The sequence below is a fragment of the Musa acuminata genome, chromosome BXJ1-1 (assembly GCF_036884655.1).
Source record: "Musa acuminata AAA Group cultivar baxijiao chromosome BXJ1-1, Cavendish_Baxijiao_AAA, whole genome shotgun sequence".
NCBI classification, from domain to species: Eukaryota; Viridiplantae; Streptophyta; class Magnoliopsida; order Zingiberales; family Musaceae; genus Musa; species Musa acuminata.
This window is the reverse complement of record NC_088327.1, coordinates 9,909,886-9,930,696: the sequence shown is the minus strand read 5'-3', so window position 1 is coordinate 9,930,696 and position 20,811 is coordinate 9,909,886. Positions and strand designations below refer to the sequence as shown.

Genomic DNA, 20,811 nt, shown 5'->3' with positions numbered 1-20,811 from the left:
GCGGGACCCGCGGGAGACTGCGCTAGCCACCAGTAGGAAGGTGTCCTTCCGCTCCATCGGCCTGCTCAGTGTGCTTGCATCTCGAAAGGTATAGGCCCTTTATGGGCCTCATTGGGCCGACAGAGACCCATCAGTAGCATCTCCCAGTTTCTTTGCGTCTCAAAAGGTAAAGGCTCTTCATGGGCCGTATTGGGCCCAGAGAGAACCCGCAATTGCCCCTCTCTCTTCGGTCGGTTGGACTTTCCGCCCGAGCGAGACGGGGAGAAGGAGAAATATAGGGTTGTGGAAGAGAGCGCCGAGGGTAACGCAGAAGAAGATGGAGAAAGAAACTCTACGTGCCTATGAATGCTCCTCCTCCTCCTCGTCCGACGACGAGTTTGTACTAGGTATCCTTTCACCCATATTCCCCTGACCTTCTCACTTCTTCTACGATCCATCCAAAAGCCGTAAATTTTTATGTCTCGTTTGTTAGATCTTGTAATTTTGAAATGGGTTTGGATGTTGTGCTCGGTCTTCCTCTGTTTCGTAGCTCACTTAGTGATCCCGGCTATCCTTGGCTTCTGAAATTGTTGGGGTGGCTGGAGTTGCGCATCTGAGTCTATAAAAGGTCGGGCTTGTAGAATTTAGGCGCTCGAATGCGTTCTTCTTGGAAATTTGTTGGCTTGCCTTTTTTGGTTTCTGGAAAATTCAGTGTGTTAAGAGTTTCTTGGACTGGTGGTTAGCTGCGCCAGATAAATGAAATGGCTCCTGTAGCTGATGATATTGGTAGTGTTTGCAGACTTTGGATTGGACAAGCGAATGTATGAATCATGTATATTGGAAGAATGAAATTTGAGCTCCACTGTCAGCAAGCTTCCATTTTTAATGAGTTAGTCGGGATACTAAATAATAGGGCCTTAATTTTGAAACGCAAGGTTCATGTGTGAGTAATCAGATGAACACAAAGGATATATGTTTCTTCTTCTTGTTGTAAACTGGTCCACCTCATTCTATGCAAGCTTCTCCTGATCCTTTATTGACAACATTTTGTAGCCAACATAGGTCTTGCCAATTACCGTAAAGCAAAGCAGTTTTCATTCTATCACGTGTCATTGTTCAAGACAACTTTCGACGGCTTCAGCTTCATCCTTCATGATTTCAATGAAGTGCATGTTCTTGATGTTTGTGGTAGAACTTTCTTTTCCATCAAACATCTTTCAGATTCTTGAAGGATAATCAAGATCATCTGTGATTATTGTGTAATTTCTAGAGCAATGCTCTTCATTGTTGAGTGATAATAACTATTATGAAGCAGTTCTGAGTATTTTAAATTTACCAGCTTGTTGTCTTGAGCCTTCAAAACGATTAGCGTACAAATTTGTCATTGAGATTGCCACTTCTCCTTTAATGGGGACTATTTAGTTCAAGAAGGAGCTTCTAAAGTACGTTGGTTTTCCTATTTGTTGCTTTGCTTCTCATGTTTGCTTAAAGATGGTCTATTTTCTCTTTTGTTTCTTCCTTTTGAAAGCATCTTTATACCTTCAAGCGTATGATCTCACATAATTTTGCATATCCAATAGTCACTTGTGTAGATTTGCATGGTGATCAATCACTCTAAAGACCCAGTTGATGAGACATAGTTCTATTATGGTATCTATTTGTGTTTAATTTTTATGTATCTTTTAGTACAAAATTGATTGAAGGAAAATCTCAGATTAATATGTGCTACTATATTGAGATGTGGATCTTGTGGTCGAAACACATAATTTCAGCTCTGGACTGTTGTCATATTTTTTGAGGATGCAAAACAAATATTCCAACTGTTGCAAAAGTAATCCAATTGTTTGTCTTATCTTTGAGGGCTAACTACAGAGAATCAGATTTGGAAGAAGATTATTTGAAGTACCTATGTGTGGCATTCATGTGCAACCATGAATAGGTACATCAAAAGTGCACCTTTTATTTGACTTCAAATACTTGGATTTCACTGCCTGATGTATGTTTCTGCATTTTGTTTTACCATAGTAATGAGAAGGTATAGACTTTAGCGTGTAATTTATTCACAACCTAATACAATAGTGATAATACAACTAGTAAATTCCTAATCTCCAACTATTTATCTCTTGGATTCAGGCTTTTTTCATTTGATGTTTAATTCTGATCCAAAGCTGGATTCACGCTGCTATAAGGATATAATTGATGAGGCAAGAACTGAAGAAGAGATATGTTTGTTGTTCTCAATCATAAACCCATTATGTCAGTTGTAGTTTGTGAAGAATTAAACATGTAATTAAGGATTTCTTAGCCAGTCCTTACTATCCCCAAAAAAGAAATTATACTTATTTATCTGTTTACATATTAGTTACAGTATTATTAATTATATCCCTCTGATGGAATTACATTCATGCTCATGTTGACTTTTTGTTACTTTGATGATGAATGATATAATCAGAAACCTTGTTTGAAAATCCTTGTGATGAATGCAATATTTCCATCAAGAGGCAGCTTATGTTGACGCAAAGATATTTCTTTTTTATTTTGTAGGAGAGTTGAAGACAAATAAAGCTTATCAAGAATGTTCCAATAAAGCATCTGAAAGAGAGACTCCATCCAATCCAGTAGTTAGTAGGCAGGAGTAGTTTTCTCAAAACATGTCCATCAATTAATGCAACTTGTTTTCTCCTGACTGAAGCATCATTTTGACAATTTTTTTAGGTCTAGAGAACAAGAAACAGATAAGGGTGCAGTTTGGCTCTGCTCTCTCTTTGGCAGGTCAGGAAGCGAAAGCATTGGTATGTTGAGAAAGTTTTTGTTAGAGACTTACATTGAATTAATAGCATTATCCGCATGGTGATCACATGAAGCCTTTGGTTCTCTGTAGTATTAGGTTTTATAAATGAGGAAGAATCTTATGTTCATAGTTTCCTTGTTGATATATTTCATTGTTTATACATCAGCTCTTACATAGTTTTGTTGTCGCTATATCTCGTAGCCATGCCTGTATACATCAATTCTTACATGCTATATCTCATAACCATGCCTTTATACATCAATTCTTACATGGTTTGATTGTTGCTATAACTCATAACCATGCCTTTATACGTCAATTCTTACATGATTTAAGTACTACGATAATTCCGAGTAGCTTTGTCCTCACCTGTAGACTATGCACACAGTATTTTAACCATCAAGTAGCCATTTCACTGAAGAAACTTAGATATGTATATGGTAATTTAGCCAGGTGATCCAGAAGAAAATAGGAAACATGGAATAGGAAGAACACTACTTCTGTGGTTACATCGTCTGAACATATATATTGGAACAGGATGGTCATTCATTTAACATAGTTGCATCACATTACAATGGAAGATGAAGTAAAACCAAGATGACAGTAGGCAATCCAAGACTGGTGGAAACCGACCAAGAGATGTAGAAAGAAGAAACAAACATGAAAGAATTGCATTCTTTCCATGTACATATGCCACAGCAAGTATTTAGTTGAAGTAGGAGGCCACAAAGGAAAGGAGGGATGCTGCAACCAGCGTCATCAGGGCTGGGACTGGCACAAACGCTGCACTTGGTGATGGGGGAGATGCCTCAGGCGCACCGTGGTCGTGGCCTTCATGAGCCAACACTGTGGTGGCGGAGGCAGCAGCAACGATGAGGGCGAAGCAGGCTACCAGCTTCTTCGTCTCCATTGATGAAGTCTACCGTGCCCCCCTTTTATCTGCCTCTGCAGATGGAGAGGGGGGGGATTTATAGTGTTTGTTCGGGTTCTCCAACCTTCTGTAAGAAAATATTAGGTAGGACAGAGAATATTATATTGTTGTGATCGGCTTCCCATGTATTAAATCAAGTAAAAAAAAATTTAGGTAGGACATAATATTATGTTATTATTATTATTTTTTAATGCAGCTTATCATAAATTAAATCAAGTAATAAATAGAAATACTCTGTGTTGACTTTTGTGCTTTTGTAAAAATACTGTATATTGTTGTGGTCAGCTCACCATATATTAGATCAAGTAAGAAAATTTTAGGTAGGACAGACTATTATATTATTACTATGCAGCTTATCATAAATTAAATCAAGTAATAATTAGCAAAGCCTCCTCGTTGACTTTTCTCTTTTGCAAAAGTACAGCAATTAGAAGTTCAATTGTAGTACAATAAAGCTTAAATCGAGGCTGTTAGGGTCAGCAATTGTTACATTTATGAGGTTTGGTGGAGATCTATCATTAAAATTGATTGGCATCTTTCAAAATCAATCTCTACGAATTTACATCCATTTTAATTGATCTTTTCAAAGATACAAAATCTTATCATCAATTAGGATAATAAGATCATATAGTTCATCATCCTTAAATTGAGTTAAGAATTATTTTTATGATGCTAGTTAGCTTAGTTGATTTTTCTTTTTCAGATTGTTATAAATTTCATCTTTGCTACTTTTAACTCAAAAAGAATTCCAATTTTATTTTTGGGCAAAGAAATGGTCATCGGTCATGACATGGTGGGTTGCATGTCGATTACATCGACGTGGGAAACGGGGTTGACTAATTCTTTGTGGGTTGACATTATCGTGCCTCCAATTATATACTCCAACCTGCAACCTTATGTACGTGTTCACAGCTGCAAATAATAAGAGGTGTGTGTTTGACTTTTTGCAATCTTACTATCTTTTAATGGTCTTCTCTATCAAAAAATGTTTTTTTATAGGCGATTTAACCCTTAAGTGGTCGGGTTTCTTTTTGTAATGATAACACACAAAATTAGTGTCCAATGTTGAATATTAAATCAAAATCACCCAACAAAGAAAGAAAATAAAACTAAAAGCTATCTATGTGATGGCCAAAAAAAGTCGGTTGTGACGTGTACAAAATTGTTGGTAGTCCTTTTGAAAGGAAGAGTTGGGTGAGATGTTATTATGCCAAAATTATGCCCTAATCTCTTTCTATGCTCTAATTAAACTCAATTAAATCGGTTCGGAGTTTGGGTCGAATAATCTCACGTCAGTAAGTTTTGTGTGGGACGACATCCACCGTTGGAAATCAGATCGAGCGTCAAGATCAAATCTAGCCACGCACCTCGCTTACGAGTTTTCTATGCGGTCGGTCATTCGCCGGACCGACGCGGTTTAGAAACCCTACGCTCTGGTGATATATATACGCACGCCGGAGCCCTCCGCCGGCTTCGCCTCTCTCTCTCTCTCGTCCTTCCATTCTCATCCGCTGTTTCTCGAGAGCGAGAGAAGGGAGTGAAGGAGACAGGAGGGATTGTTTCCTGTCGCCGATTTCGAGAGGGGTAAGACTCTATTGCTCTCTCTCTCTCTCTTGCTATTTTCTGGTCGAGATTTGGAGCCGATCGACATCGTTTTATAAGATCGTATCGCTCTGACGGGTAGATGTATAAACGAGGTTGTGGAATTTTTTGCCCTTTTCGTGCATTTGTCATGATCTCTTCTTTTGCTTGACGATCGGGGGTGCACTAGTGGTAAGATCTCGTGGATTTCTGGTGGGTATTGTATATCCCCACCCTGTAGAGGTAGTATAAGGAAAGGTCGTCGTCAGTTTTTTTCCTTTTCTTGCATTCGGTGTGATCCTTTTGTTTTCTGTATGATTATAGTATGAACACCGATGCACTAATTTTGCTGCGTCTCTCTCTCGTTAGAATTGTAGCAAAAATCTTATTTTTATGCAATCTATTTTGTTTGATCGGTTTAGTTGCTTAATCTTTCTTTATTCCTCTATATGTTAATGCAAGCGAAGCAAATATTTCATTCTGCTGCCCCTCGTTTCAGATTATGATTAGATGCTGTTAGTTGTATGTCGTGATTAAGCTAATGCATTGATGTATTTTGCTTGGACCATCTTCTCTGGATTCTTGTGAGAAACATTGTAATGTTTTCTGAGTTGATAGGTGAAGATGGGATCGGCTATCTCTGTCCCCTTCACTTTCTGTTTTGTTTTAAGGGTCTCATATGCAGCTGAAAGGAATAAAAAAAGAATGTACATGAAACAATGTTTCTTCTTTCTTAGGTTCCATAATATTTACGACTTTTTAGAATTGACATTCTAGACCTTAGTTTCATTTATCTCTAACGGATGTGTACGATATCCTTATCCTATGATTTCTCATAACAATGCTCGTCAATGCTCTTTGGTCGTGATAAATATTTGGTATCTTGGTTTTAGTTGTGACTTTTGTTTTTTTTTTTTGCTCATCTATTAATAGTTCATTGTTTGGATGGGACTATTATGAACTTTTCAAAAGTTGTTTTTTGTTCTTCCTGTGTCTTGTAACCCCGTCCAAAGATGGTCTTTGTTGCCTGGTCATTTAGATTTCATATCTAGGGTTTACACAACACGATGTCAACCCACTTCGGCTGGTGCTGAGTTCACCGCAAAGGTGATTTTGGGCAAACGAGGGTTGTGTTTTAAAGGTGAAAGGCTTGTCGACAAGTAGAAAACTGCACCATTTTTTGTTGCAGTTTGAGTTTATGCAACTAAGGATGTAATCCACAATCTTACACCTAAGCATGGAGTTTAGAATAATGGGAAATGACGAGTTTTCCACGGCACACAATAGTTAAAATAAAATCAGAAATTAAGTATACATTGGATGTCATCATTTATTTTGTTACACATGAAATGTCAATATCTTTTCAATTTCTACTGATCTGGTAGTTATGTGTTCTGCATGGAGACTTTTCTGGAAGTGAGCCATGGCTGATGAAATTAACCATCCCAACTGTGGTCCAAAAATTTGTTGACCAGTTCCGTCTTAGTTCTACCTTTTCACGAGACATGCAAGTGGCTGGTTACAGCTTCAATATGCCTTTGGTACACCAGAGACACTTCACAGCTGCAAACTACATCAACAGTGCCCGGATGCAGAGCCAGCTATGATCTTTCTATGGTGTGATCTGCATCGCCTAATTTTGGGAATGTGCCTTCAGAAAATGGTTTTGCAATAGACTTCCTGATGGGTGGAGTCTCTGCTGCTGTTTCCAAACCAGCTGCTGCTCCCATTGAGCGTGTGAAACTTATACAAAACCAGGACTAGATGGTAAAGACTGATCATCTTTCCGAACCTTATAAGGGGATCACAGCTGCTTCAAATGAACAATTTAAGGATTAAGGTGCTCTCTCACTGTGATGAGGAAACACTGCAAATGTTATATATAATTTCCCAACCCAGGTGAGTTTTAAATAATTATTACTATTTTTATTCACTTATAGCAGCTTATTCCATCACAACATTGGAGGGGAATCTATGCATAGTGGGAGTAGTCAACCTTGTTTTTCGTACACAGGGAAATAGATGAATCTGATTCAACTTGATCATGTGACCTACTGTTGACATCATTTACCTGGTGATAATTTTTTTTTGTGTGTCGTTTCTTGATTGGTTTGTTTTATGATTTGTCCAATTGATGGATGTTTGTCTGCAGGAACAGTTTTCATTTTTTCTTTTATCAAGTGGGTGATCGAGTGGTCCAGGTCTGCATGATTAATCTTGACTTGTGCAAGCTGAATAACCAGTGCCTGACTTGTATTCTTGTTCTCCCTTAGAGGTTCCTAAATAGATGTTCTTGTGGCAATGTCCTCATCAATTATGTTTTAAGGTTTATTGAAATTGTATTGTTGTAGTTTTTCTTCATATATTAAATTGCCTCGTATTTGATGTTCTCTTTCAGTATGTGGCTTCGCAAGTCATATATTTTTACTGTTTTTTCTCGAGATCTTATTCAGGAGTTGTCTGTTCTTGACTTTTAGCTTAATGGTCGCATTGTGATCTGTACATCAAGTCTTTGTCTTGCTCTTTTCTATGATATTATTACATCTTCTCTTGTTATCTTTCCCAGGCTCTAAACTTTGCTTTCAAGCATTACTTCAAGAGAATGTTCGATTTCAAGAAAGATAGAGATTGATACTGGAAATGGTTTGCTGGAAACCTTGCTTCTGGAGGTGCAGCTGGTGCTTCCTCTGCTCTTTTGTCTACTCACTGGATTATGCCCGAACTCGTTCGGCAAATGATGCAAAAGCTGCTAAAAAGGGTGGGGAAAGACATTCAATGGCCTCATTGATGTTTACAGGTAGACACTGCAATTTGATGTCATTGCTGGCCTTTACCATGGACTTAATATTTCATGTGTCGGAATCATGGTATATAATGGTCTTTATTTTGGAATGTATGACTCCTTGAAGCCAGTGGTTCTTGCAGGAAAATTACAGGTACGTGGCTTGTGTTAGTTATTCAAGATTGTTTTCAAAAATATATCATTAACAATCAGCAAGTAGTTGTGCGAAAAAGAATTCAGAAGTATGTGTCGTATGGTTAGCATTTACATTGGCAACGGCATCCAATCGAAATGTAAACTTGAATGTGAAGGTCATTTTGATTTATCTTGTCTTAGACGGCAATTATGTGCATCTAATTTAAGCTTGTTGGATGATTTCAGGATAGTTTCTTTGCTAGCTTTGCCCGAGGTTGGGTGATCACCAACGGTGCCAGACTTGCATCATACCCCATCGATACGGTCTGTGGAAGGATGACGATGACAACGTGACAGGCTGAAGTACAGGAGCTCCCTGGATGCCTTCCCCCAGATCTTGGAGAACTAGGGTGTGAAATCCCTGTTGTTCAAGGGTGCAGGCACCAACATATTCTCCACGCCATTGCCGGTACCAGTGTTCTCCCCGGCTACGATAAGCTGCAGCTGATAGTCTTGGGGAAGAAGTATGGCTTTGGTGGTGCATGAGTAACAGAACATCACATCACCTCACTTTTTTGTTTTTTTAGCGTTCAAATAATTTATTTTATGCTGGGAGATTCTCCTACAATCTCTTTAATGATTAGGGTAGTTGTTTGTGTTCTTTGGTTGATCTTTGATGTTCTCGTGATGTTGTATTTCTGCAACAATAGAGAGTGTTGAAGAGTTCACGGGTAGGAACCATTGCATCCATCCCAAACTTATAGGATCCGACCCGCTTTTTTGGCGTCGTGGAAGCTTCGACAATCGGTCTCGGGTGGGTTCCGGAGTGCCACGTCTACCGGGACCTACTAGAATAAAAAGAGTGCAAATCCTCGTTTCCCCTCGCCCGCCACCTCCGTTGCAGTTCTCAACCCACCAAAGTGATGCAACAGTCCTGTTGCTGTGCTAACATTCTGAGTGTTTGCATCAACGTCTCCCTCCTCACTAATCTATTCTGAGTATGGCACCGAGCTGCGGAATGCTGAACGAGTCAGGGAACGATCTTTATCTCCTCCTCCGTCGGCTTCCTCTACACCACCTGCTTCCCAAACTGATGAATGGGTCCGACCGCCCCCATGGTGATCCATCAGATGCACTCACGGAGCATCCACGGCGGGCAGGAAGGACATGATCACATTCGGCTTTTGGCTTCTGTTATCGATTCATTTGCTGGGCTACCTACCGATGGGTCTCTTACTTCCAAGAACAAGAATAAAGATTGCCACCTTTTTGCCTGCTTGCCGTTTCCTTTTATTCCGGCTTTATCTTTTTGAACCGCTTAAATACGTCTGTAGGACTCCGCTACGCTCACAGCTTTCTCCAAAAGCTGAGGTCTCCTCAACGGAGGAGGAGATGATATGACTGTTGCTCCACGGCGAGCTCACCTACAAGTCACCATCTCTCGTTTATAATTAGACTGAGGTTAATACGATTTAATGCCATCTCAATCCACTCGGAACAAGCAGCCTCATATATCATGCTCACACTTGAACTCAAACCTAAGACTTACATACTTATACAACAACGTACTAACCGATGCAAACATCTATGACAAGAATTTGAACTATTTCTCAATTTATCCATGTCATCCTTGCCCAGAGCTATCTATCCAATGAGACACGGTAACCTCACCTTCAACGTCTTTCAAAAATTCCTGATAGATCTTTTATTCATTTTGACTTGTCAATCGATAGGTCGATACAAATTAAGAGGCACTTCAATTGACCAACCAAAACTAGCTGCCATGTGAAGCAAATTAAAGGACTACCAAAGTTGTGATCACTACTTTTAACCCAGCATTGGGTGCTGAGAGAAGTTAATTGTATCTGAGAGACGAACGACACGTAAATAAAATCTACTGAGAAATCTTTCAAGCGTCGATGCAATTAAAATGACAATTCCCTATGCAATCACATTTTATTCCTATCTATGCACTTCATATCATTCCAAAATATTCATGATGTTCCGAAAACAACCAGAGAGATTGACATATAAACTTAAAACGCTCTACTATGCAGCAATCTGACCATTTTAACTAATCTACATTGCAACCATTTATAGCCAAAAATTAGAAGATAGCGTGAAAATACATTTAAGATAACATGGTTTAGACCATGGAAAACAGCACAAACTAATTGGATGTCACTACTCATCATGGTAACTATGATAAAATGTATAATATATTCGAGTAAAACATCTAACCGTATAATGTCAACGTTAGCTATTATCATGGTTGGAAGTAGATTATGATCCAGAGTAACTAGAACATGACTGCATAGGAAAGAGGAAAAGTTCTCAACATACCTGGAAAAGTTGGCCATAAATGTCACTTCCCCCGGGAGTAGCACTGCCAGTTTGTAATCTGGAATTCATGTTTACTCGAGATGTTTCATTTACAGAAAATAAAAGTTAGGTCAATTGAAGTCCGATGTTGATAATCTTAGACTGAAAAAACCAAACATTCAAGGTCAACTATCATCATTTAGATCAACACTAACAAATAAATTACACAACACTCTAACATGAAACTAATCTGTCTAATATCATCACATACAATCAGTAACAGCACATATTACAAATAGGTTTCTATATCAACTCTCTGTAAGTGTTAGATCAACCTGATGCAACTGAACCACATCTGCAAGCACAAGAACACCAAACATTATTTCTTTTCACAATTGTCGATTTAATGAAAACTGAAGAACACCTTTGAAGCAACTATAGGCTCAATTATGAACAAAGCTTATGCATGTTCTTAGTCTAGAAAACAATGACAGACAAAGTTAAAAGAAAAGTGATAATGCATATGACTACACGTTGCTTCCCACAGTAACTTGAGTGATCACTCGAGATTGAGAAACAAGTTACTCAATTTAAGTCCTGTTAATCCCGTCTATCGAATTAAATAAAACTATATAATGTATAAGCAAACCACACCGTGAACATCTCATCCTGGGAGAAAGTGACAGGATAAAGAAAGCAGAGTGTTTAATGCATAAAGCACCATGATATCAGGCGGGCAATAGAAAGGATGATAACTCATATAAAACCATCAGTTCAGCTAAAAGCTGGAGATAAAAGTAGAAGCAAATTTATCATGATTGAATACAACAAATAGCCTCAAGCCTGTGTGTAAACAAACACAAAGATTTCTATAAGAAATAATAAACTGCAAAACAGCTTTGGACACAATGAAAAAAAGTACAGCATACAACAGGTTTGTTTCACACCCTCGAACAACAATCTGCATCACACGTCAAAGATCATTGTAGTGACATGGTCAAGCATGATATAGAAGAAGAAAAAGGAAGAAGAGCAAACAGATGATGCCCTTCCACCAGAGAGGAACAGAAGAGATGGTAAAGGAGAGAAAGAGGTACTCACCATGTGCCATCTGCTGCCATTGAACTTGAAATATTTACGGATTCAAGTCTCAACAGCATTTTGGGAGGGGAGAGAGAAAGAAGTTTGATTTGAGTCTAATCGAAAAGATATGACAAAAAATAAAAGAGATAAAAGAAATAATTAGATAAAATATTTTATGCAACGAAAATACATAATATATACATGTATGTAGTTGACCCAAGCGGACCATGACCAGAGGCGATAATCCAACTGACATAATCATCTTGCTAACAAGGACAAGCAGCAGCTCCCAACTATATGGGAAAGTTGTACTGCATGTCGAATATGTACAATAACAACGATCTCCTTCCAGTGCTTATCGAAGATATCTGTACCATATCTCCATGCCAATACCACATACCATATCCTTAACCCCGGTAACTATGGTGCGACACATGGAAAACATATGCTGAGAAATGATTTTGAGGAACAAGCATGTGTTAGAGGTACATAATCAGGTCAACATGTTACAAGCTTCAATATAACAAAAGCTTTAAACTTCTGGACATCTTGATATAATTCTCGACACCAATAAAAAGAATCAGAAGATATTACTAAACAACATATGATATTCTTATCAGAAAGGAATTATTTACAATAGGCAAGGATTATTTAAACTTTAAGATTAAAGTCCCGTGGTAACCTTAGTCATGGTTAAAAATAATGGTTTGGTATATACCAATCAGTATTTATTTGTTGGATCAAGTACTAGTGATGGATCAGACAGTTCCAGATCACTCAGTTTATCACTTCCTTATTATTCTTTTCGATGATACAGGAAGTCATCCGTTGGCATACTGCTCAGTAACTTGATATCACACTAACCGGTCAGGTTGTTCTAACTATCAGGCTGTTGTAAGTGGCACCAGACTGATATTTAGAACCTTGATCTTAGTTACATTTAATTTAGATCACTTTCACAAAAGAAATTTTTAAAGTGAGGAATACTGAATGAAATAAAGTATAAAAGAGACAAGCAACAAACATGGATCCAAGCATCTAAGTTCATCAGAAGTTTGCAATTAACTGAAAATTATACACCCATTAAAGTTTGATGTAGTATGGAAGGAAAACCTCTGATAATATATCATTTTGCAACATAAAAAGAACTTAATCACATAGGATTAGTGCATCTTCAGGGTAAAGATACAAATTAATTTCAAACATCTCTAACACTAATCTTGTAAGCATTATGACAAAGACTACAACTAGTGTGGGAAGGCTGAAATTTGAGGGTTTAACTGATTTCGTGTTAGCATGATGAGCACAATATATTTGCAACCTCAAAAATAGTTAAGGACGAACTCAATGTATAAGGCTCAATATTTGCAGCTCCCACCAATAAGTTGTTGGGATAGGATAAATATACACAATTTTACCCTTACATAGAATGTAAGATCATTTTTGTCATTCCAACTCTGATCTCAGGATATAGAGGAGCAACCTTAGCATTGTACCAAACCTTACCCTCTATAACAATAGAAAGCAGTACTCTAGAAAATGTTGAACAATATCGACTATGCTATTTGTCACAACATACTCAAGTTGTTTCTCGTATATTAGATGCTAATCATCACCAGCATCAGGCAAGCCTTCAATTCCTAAAAAATTCTACAATGGAAAAGCTCAAAGTGTGAAGGCTTTATTGAAATGGCGGGTAAATAAAATAAATATGACTCACCCATACAACATCAAATATGTTGTTCTATAGATAGGCAACATATTAAAAAGGACGCAAAAGGAATGACGAAGGCACATATCATCTAACCAGTTACTCGATCGTATCATGACTTCTTAAATAAATGGTTTGCCAGCATGTCAGATATCCCTGAAATAGGAAGGCTCTCACAACCAAACAGTTCTTGAAGCTTGGAATCACATAGAATAGACATGTTTGAAGAATCCTACAAGTAAAAGCAGAAAACTTAGTTTAAAAGGATAATGATATGTTTCTAATCAAGATATATAGATGATAAAAGCAGATGCAGTAAAAGTAAACAAGAAAATAGAAATGGAATTACATAAGATATCAACATCTGTAAATATTAAAGAATAGTGAGAATCTTGTCAGATCATTGTTCATTTAGAAATTAGAGTTGTAATTTGATGCTGTCATGTCTTTTACAGGTAACTGAGAGGGTTGACTGTCAGAGGTATGTACATTTAAATAGAAAGAAACCAACAGCCTTTAACTCGGAAGACAAACTGCAGTTTACACATATAAATAACCACCACTGAATTGGCTTAGACAGTGATCAACCAAACAACAAATTCTCATGACAAACTCTTGATGACCCATCTTTGAATTCCGAGTACAAACACATAAATATTCTCAAATCCCACAAATATCTTATATTACATAGTTTTAGATCGGTTGATCATGATTGGCTGGTCATAACTCTAATCTAGGTGTATAGACCAAAATACCATCCCCAAATCCCCACAAACACTTTTTTTCCTTATCATTAACATCACTGGAAATCTTATTGGAAATTGATCAATCCATCAAACACCTGGCTGACTAAAACAACTCCGTCTGGATCTTGTCCAATGGTGATCCATTTGGCATACATCAGATATAGCAAGAAAAAGAAGAGAAAGAACGCAAAGAATAATATGGAGATAAGGAAGGAGAAAGAAGAGAAAGCGGAGAGAGCGCAACGACACAGTGTGTGCCAGACTTCTGTTTCAACCCTTATTTGGTGCTCTCACCAATCAGAAAGGACAACTGTCTGCAGTCTGCTTTAGGTGAGAATATGTTCATGCAAAAGAAAAGCCACAGAAATAGGAAAAGTGAAAGGAGAAAGGAGAGAGTACGCCAGGTAATGGAAGTCAATAGAAAGCATATGTATTAACTTAATGGCAAAGGAAATGAAAAATGCACCTTAAATTTCTACGGCTTTGATAAATTACAAAGCAAGAAGGCTAAAGAACTACATCAAAGTTGTAATGAACTGGCATGCACTTATAGTAGAACATAAATTTTGCAAACTAGACCTAGAATTCTTATTAACAGATCTCAAAAGTTATATATTTCACACTTACATCTTTGCCTTCTTTTACTTACTTTCTTTTACTGTCCCAACTCCCTATTCCAAGATCTATTTTCTTGACAGTCCCTGATCTGTTCTTACTGGTCTCAATCCCAAGCACTAGGGTCAATCCCAGTCCCACTAACCTCGATGTTTCTTCAAAAAGTAATGTTGTTGGTCATCACTGAAGTAATAAAATAAAATTAGGTAAACATATAACTAAAAGCATTTTCATCCATTTAAAATTTAATTGGATTGTTAATGAGTTCTCAAGCTTGTTTTGATCCATTAGTATGTGAAGATATGCTACTGATGTTAACATCTATTGTTATGGTAGTCATTGTTCCCGATCTTGGAAACTGAATCCACAGATGAGGGCACAGAAAATGACTCTGGCCACAGGTTCCTGATCTTCATCAGATTTAGGGATAGGTATTAAAAAAAAGACTCCCAACCTATCCTTGGAGTTAAAATACTTGTCCATACTATTGGCAAGAATTAGACAATTGGAGCATGATGATCTACAATAAAAATGATCCAGTGAACCGGATCCATCCTGTTATCAAACAGGAGAATGGTTCCACCCAAACCAACTTCTTATTCATTAATATTTTTTTAAATGAAGCATTTATGACCCTGACAACTGAGCAGTTTCACCCAAACCAACTGAAGCATTTATCACACTAGAAACCTTGTCAGTATAATATCCATCATTACAAGAAATTATAAGCATCTCTTACAAAATAAAGTAATTTCACAAGAGACTGATCTTCAGAGACCAAAATAGTAGAGACTAATAATATAATGAGACAACATGAATTGATTGCCACACATTAGCATTTCATGTAATAACAAGAAAAACTTCACAAATAATACCCAAGAAGTATCATCCAAGTATACCCAGAATTTTTGGGATTTAAATATACCCTAACTATCATATCCAGTATGTATTGACCAACAACAACTTATGTCTGAAGTCTGAACTGTATATGTTTAATGGCAATGGCAATGCGCATGGCAACAAACACTCTGTCTTTTGCACAAAAGATATAAGGTCAAAATGGGATCCTCTGACACATGTTAATAGTTTGTTTTCATTAATTATTAAATAATAATATGATATTACTTGCTGTTCAAAAATAACATATACTGGTAGCAGAGAAATACATTGTAAAACAGTGAAAGCTGTTGAACTAAACAAAAATGCCATAATTAACATAGTCAAAGTAGGACATCATAGAGACATAGTGAAAAAGGGAGGAAAATCAGCGTAATAATGGAAGATAAAAAAATTAAATTAAAGACCTGAAAACAAGGATCCAAATGCATGATTATAAGATATTTTATTGATCTTTGTTGTAAAAAGTTAAATGCCAATATTGTACTCATTGCTGGAACTTACTTCCAGCTGGTTGGCTTTTATGTAATCCCATATACGACTCAAAGCCTCAGATTGGAGCATTTCTCTTTCATCACTTCCAAAAAACTTGACCAATGCATCAGAAATAAACAGAGGGTATTCATCAGAAGCAGGTTCGGTAACTTCAGTTGCAGCAACATCGGCAGCCTTTAGCTTTTTGGGTTCAGGACCTGTATCCTCTGCAAAATAAGTAGATTTAAATTCATTCAGGTCATCATGACATACAAGCATGCTTAAGCACATGAGATGATTGACATACTTGGATCATCAAGTGGAATAATATGCTTAGCTAACAGCTTGTTCATTTTAAACATGTCAGTACTGTCAGTCTCAAACACCCGTCGTAGTTCATCATTGCAGATAATCTTCCTCTTGTTGTTAGGATCTTGGAGATTATTTTGCCGGATGTAAGCCCATAGCTGCTTTACAATCTGAACAGAGATATGTGCAATTAGTATTCCACACATAGATCAAAGCAATTTGTTACACACATCAAAGTGTTGATTGAAAATAGAACCTGAGTTCTTGACATTGCTGCCTCGCCAACAATGGGCTGGAGTTCAGGTGAAACACCACAAACTTTATTTAGACCTCCAGGACCACCTCTTCTTTTAGCTCTAGGTGGAGCACTGCACCAAAGATTAAATATTAGTAAGAAACACAAACATCACAAAGATGCATATTTCTTGGCATAGAAAGTTAGCAGATGCATTAATTATCAACAAATGAAAAAAAAATATCCTTCATTATGGGAAATCAAACAACATCCAGAGAATGAAGTTCGTGCTTAGTTGATTTACCAACATATTCAGAAAAGATAAAATCCCAACTTTAATCGTACACGACAGGATTTATGCATAAGATTTCTTTCAGGATTTTCATTGAAGTTTCGTGAAATTTAAGTATAACTTATCCTAGGGAGGGAACAAGGTTATATATGTTATTCATTATCTAGGTTTTAGCAACTATTTCACTTTCTGTTCCTTTAGGTGCACCATGTTGTAGTCAATCCCCTTCCCGTCCTATCTCCATGCCATCCAAGAGGCCAATCTGCTTCTGTTATGGAACTGGCTGCAGTGTACATAGCCAATCTGCTTCTATTGTGGAATTGGCTGCAAATGCACATCCAGAGGCTAATGGACTAGTAGACCTTGACCTCAATGTTCTGCATTATCTAGGTTCTGGCATCTACATTTTTGTTCCTTCTAAGTCCACCATGTTATGGCCAAGCTCTTTCCCATCAAACCAACAGGCCAAACATTATGGGATTGGTTGCAAGTTGCAAGCGTATATTCAAATAGCCAATCCTCTTTTGTTATGGGATTGGCTGCAAGTGTACATCCAGAAGCTAAAGGACTATGTAGACCTTGTTCTTGAGTTGTGATTGTACATGCATACAATAAGAAAGATTCGCTGATTTTCCAACATTAAAAATTTTGGAAGAACAACAATATTTCTCTATCACAAACAAATTTACTATGATATTTAAACCTGCATTCAGTGACGAATATGGCGTTTCAACTCTACCTCTTCTGCGCTTGTGCAAGCCAAGAAAAGAGATGAAGCTAAAAAGAATAACGAGTCAAAAAAATCAGAAGATTGATGATAACCACAAATCTACATGCCTTACCAAGGAAATGGTAAAATATGGATGTTAGAAAGTTAAACATAGCCTCATCAGAGACAAATAAAATATTATTACATAATTTCAATATGGCCAAACCTACATCAATGCACTCCAAAAGGAAAAAAAGAGGAGGTAAAAAGAGCCACTGGCTTATGTCTGGTTTTATGGTTTTGTTTCCAGGATTCTTATTGCAAGATTAATGACATGTGAGCCTAGTAGATAGTTCACAAAGGGATGTCCTGTTCCAGGAGATGTTGAAGTAACACTTAACAAAAATGCAAACTAGGCAGCAATCACCTTCTAGTAGATGTTAAAGCAACACTCTCAACTCCATTTAGTTCATTCACCACGAAGAAAGAAGAAGCTTCTAGTCCATACATTCACTTGTTGATCATGCACTATTTTTTCATTTTCGGGTACTCTTGTATAATCTTGGATCAATTTAAACATTAACTTGAAAATGAGAAATTAAATTACCTAAACTAATTCACTTAAGCCTAATTAGTTTCATGAGTTTCGAGAAAAACTCTAATTTGTGGCGTTAAACCTAAAACCCAAATATCGAATTAATCCTTTTGAGTTCCTTTTTTCTACTAAAGCCACCTGAAAGCTTAAATACAAGCTCGTGCTGGGAAAGAAAAATGAGGAATGTTTTTTGGAAGACGCAACCACAGCACAAACTAAGAACCAAATGCTTGATACGAAACCCTCGTCTAAGAGGGATGGGATGCGTTCTAAGCATAAAGACGGCACCTTTCCTTCGGTGCGCCCACAGCCCCAGTCACAGGCGCAGGACGAACAGCAGTGGTGACCCCCTGTGGCGCCTGGTGGAGCTGCTGCTGAAGGTGATACGCCGCCACGACGGCAGCAGCGGGAAGTGGTGGGGGCGGGGGGTACTGGAAGGCGACGCCGGGGTGGTGCTGGTGGGGAAAGGGGACGGGGGCTGCGACGCCGGCTGAGGAGGCGGGCTGGTGAGGGGGGATCTGTTGCTGGAGGGGGAGTTGGTGGAGGAGAACGTAGGGGTTATGGGAAGCCGGCAGCTGGGAATGAGGAGGATGAGCATGAGAAGGGGCCGGGGGGCGGGAGGGGCCGAGGAGGAGTTCGATCTGGTCGCGGATGAAGGCGGCCTTGTGGGAGAGATCGAGTCCTAGCTTGGCCTCGACCTGGCGGACGACGCCGGTGAGGGATGCGGCGCCGGCGGCGGGGTCAGACTGCCGGAGGACGGACTCAACGCAGCTGGCGATCTCCTGGTCCGATACCATGGCGATGGCGGGCCCAACACCATCTAACGCCGACTCCAGAGACGGAGACACAAACAAAAACTCAAATCGCCCGCCCCTTCTCTCTCTCTCTTTCTTACCTCCCTCTTCTGTCTCTCTATCTCTCTCTTAGGTCTCTCTTTAGAATAGTGCGGAGACCTCGTAATGACCAAAACACCCTCCAGAAGGGCTTTTTGGGAATTAAAATAAGAGCCACGTGATCCGCACGCGACCTTAGCCCGTCCCCCCAGCTCACTGCCCTCGGAAGCCTCGCCTGATGATTGGCTGGGCAGCGTAGGCCCACCGGTAGGGCCCAGCCCACCGCCCGAACGCATGGGATTCCCCTCCAACCATGCCTGTAAACTATACCGTGAATTCCCATGTCAGTCGGTACTAGCGCACTCAAACTTGGGTTGGGACGCGGAAGACGTGGGAGGAGCTTCGACAGTGCAATTTCCATCAATGGAAGCAGCGGATCCACGTCACCCCGGCGAGGTATATTATGAATGGATCGAACTTTATACTAGGTCACGTGATACGCACGCGACCGTACCCATTCCCCGCGCACAGCGCCCTCGGAAACCTCGCCGGATGATTGGCTGGCAGATGAGCCCCACTGATGGGGTCCAGGCCCAACAGCCGGCCCATTCTGGGATCCCCTCCAACCATGCCTTTACACAGCACCGTGAAATTCCCGTGTCGGTGCTAGCTCTCTCGATCACGGGATGGAGGGACGCGGAAGACGGGATGCGCTTCGAGAATGCAATTTCCAACCGTGTAAACAGTGGATCCCACTCACCCCAACAAGTAAATTACTAATTGATCGAACTTTAAACCTGATTAGGTATTAATAATTCCTTAATGACAATGAATAAGATATTCATGAGATTTTAATTTACTTTAACTCGGATAATTATATAGCTAACTAAACTTTTCGTTTCAGATCGATTGATAATATTTATATTTAATTTAAATAAGTTGAATAGACATGCATACCTAAAAAAAAATCAATCCACTAATATTTTTAAATATAATCAAATATTAATTATGGTAGTGTACAAATGAAATCCTAGACATAATAAGGATTAAAATCTTTGCTACACATTTTATATTTGGTTTAGAGACAAATCACATCAATCATTAATGCAAAGAAGGATGAAAATATTAGATTATTTTAAGATCAATATGAGGTGTCACATAGTCGTTGGAAAGTAATATTTGGATCTTGCATATTTTGATTGTTTTGATTGTTTGAACTAAGAAAATGATTAAGATTCAATTGATATTCGTTCTAAATTCATCTTAGTGTAGGTTTGCGACACACCAAACTTGCAAAAAGTAAGTTGAGGGTATACTTTGATCACTTTTATAAGCGACTTAGGGGACGATTATACTTAGAAACATCAACTGCAAAAGGGGTGGAGGCATAGCATAATGTTTATTGCACTTAAAACTCATATTGGTTGACTGTGTCGATCATAAGGTTTGGACGATCGATCGTTCAACCACGTGTCACTCATGACAATTATATATCTTCGGATCCAACTGCTACGTGTTGGTCACATACAGTCAACATGTCTTTTGATGATTGACTAGTCAATCATGTGTAGTCATGCAATAATAATGTATTTCATATCATTTCTTATGTATCGTATAGAAATATTATAAGTTTATAGAGACATCTATAAATATGATAGAATCAAAGAGTTATAAGCTAAATCCCTTTTTGTCTGTCATTTTTATTCTTTTCTCCTTAGCCAGCAGCTTGGGGTGTGTGCATAGCAAGAATGGTAGATCACTTCTTGATCCTGTGATATATATGAAAAGAAGGTT

At 38.5% G+C, this 20,811-nt stretch overlaps 1 protein-coding gene and 1 pseudogene across 2 annotated transcripts; one reads left to right on the top strand and one right to left on the bottom strand.

Moving 5' to 3' along the window:
- Positions 1 to 228: 228 nt before the first annotated feature.
- On the top strand, positions 229 to 8,857 carry LOC135671965 (ADP,ATP carrier protein 1, mitochondrial-like; annotated as a pseudogene).
- Positions 8,858 to 10,644: 1,787 nt separating this feature from the next.
- On the bottom strand, positions 10,645 to 19,096 carry LOC135671971 (formin-like protein 18). Of its 2 annotated transcripts, none has more exons than XR_010512926.1 (6): positions 18,473 to 19,096; positions 16,610 to 16,721; positions 16,352 to 16,523; positions 16,075 to 16,271; positions 13,322 to 13,544; positions 10,645 to 10,873 (listed from the first exon to the last, which is right to left on the bottom strand). XR_010512926.1 is itself a non-coding variant. In XM_065180431.1 (6 exons), the coding sequence occupies exons 1-5, from the start codon at positions 18,979 to 18,981 to the stop codon at positions 13,425 to 13,427; spliced, it is 1,110 nt and encodes a 369-aa protein (XP_065036503.1). In that variant the 5' UTR covers positions 18,982 to 19,096; the 3' UTR covers positions 10,645 to 10,873; positions 13,409 to 13,424. The 2 variants fall into 2 exon arrangements, 1 of the variants encoding a protein (XP_065036503.1); XM_065180431.1 differs by having other exon boundaries at positions 13,409 to 13,544.
- Between the last annotated feature and the right edge of the window lie 1,715 nt (positions 19,097 to 20,811).

Excerpts from the sequence above, each read along its gene's own strand:
- LOC135671971 (XM_065180431.1), bottom strand. The coding sequence starts at position 18,981 with ATGGTATCGGACCAGGAGATCGCCAGCTGCGTTGAGTCCGTCCTCCGG. Across the intron at positions 16,524-16,609 it reads CAGCAATGTCAAGAACTCAG|ATTGTAAAGCAGCTATGGGC; the intron begins GTTCTATTTTCA and ends ATCTCTGTTCAG. Across the intron at positions 16,272-16,351 it reads TATTCCACTTGATGATCCAA|AGGATACAGGTCCTGAACCC; the intron begins GTATGTCAATCA and ends CTTATTTTGCAG.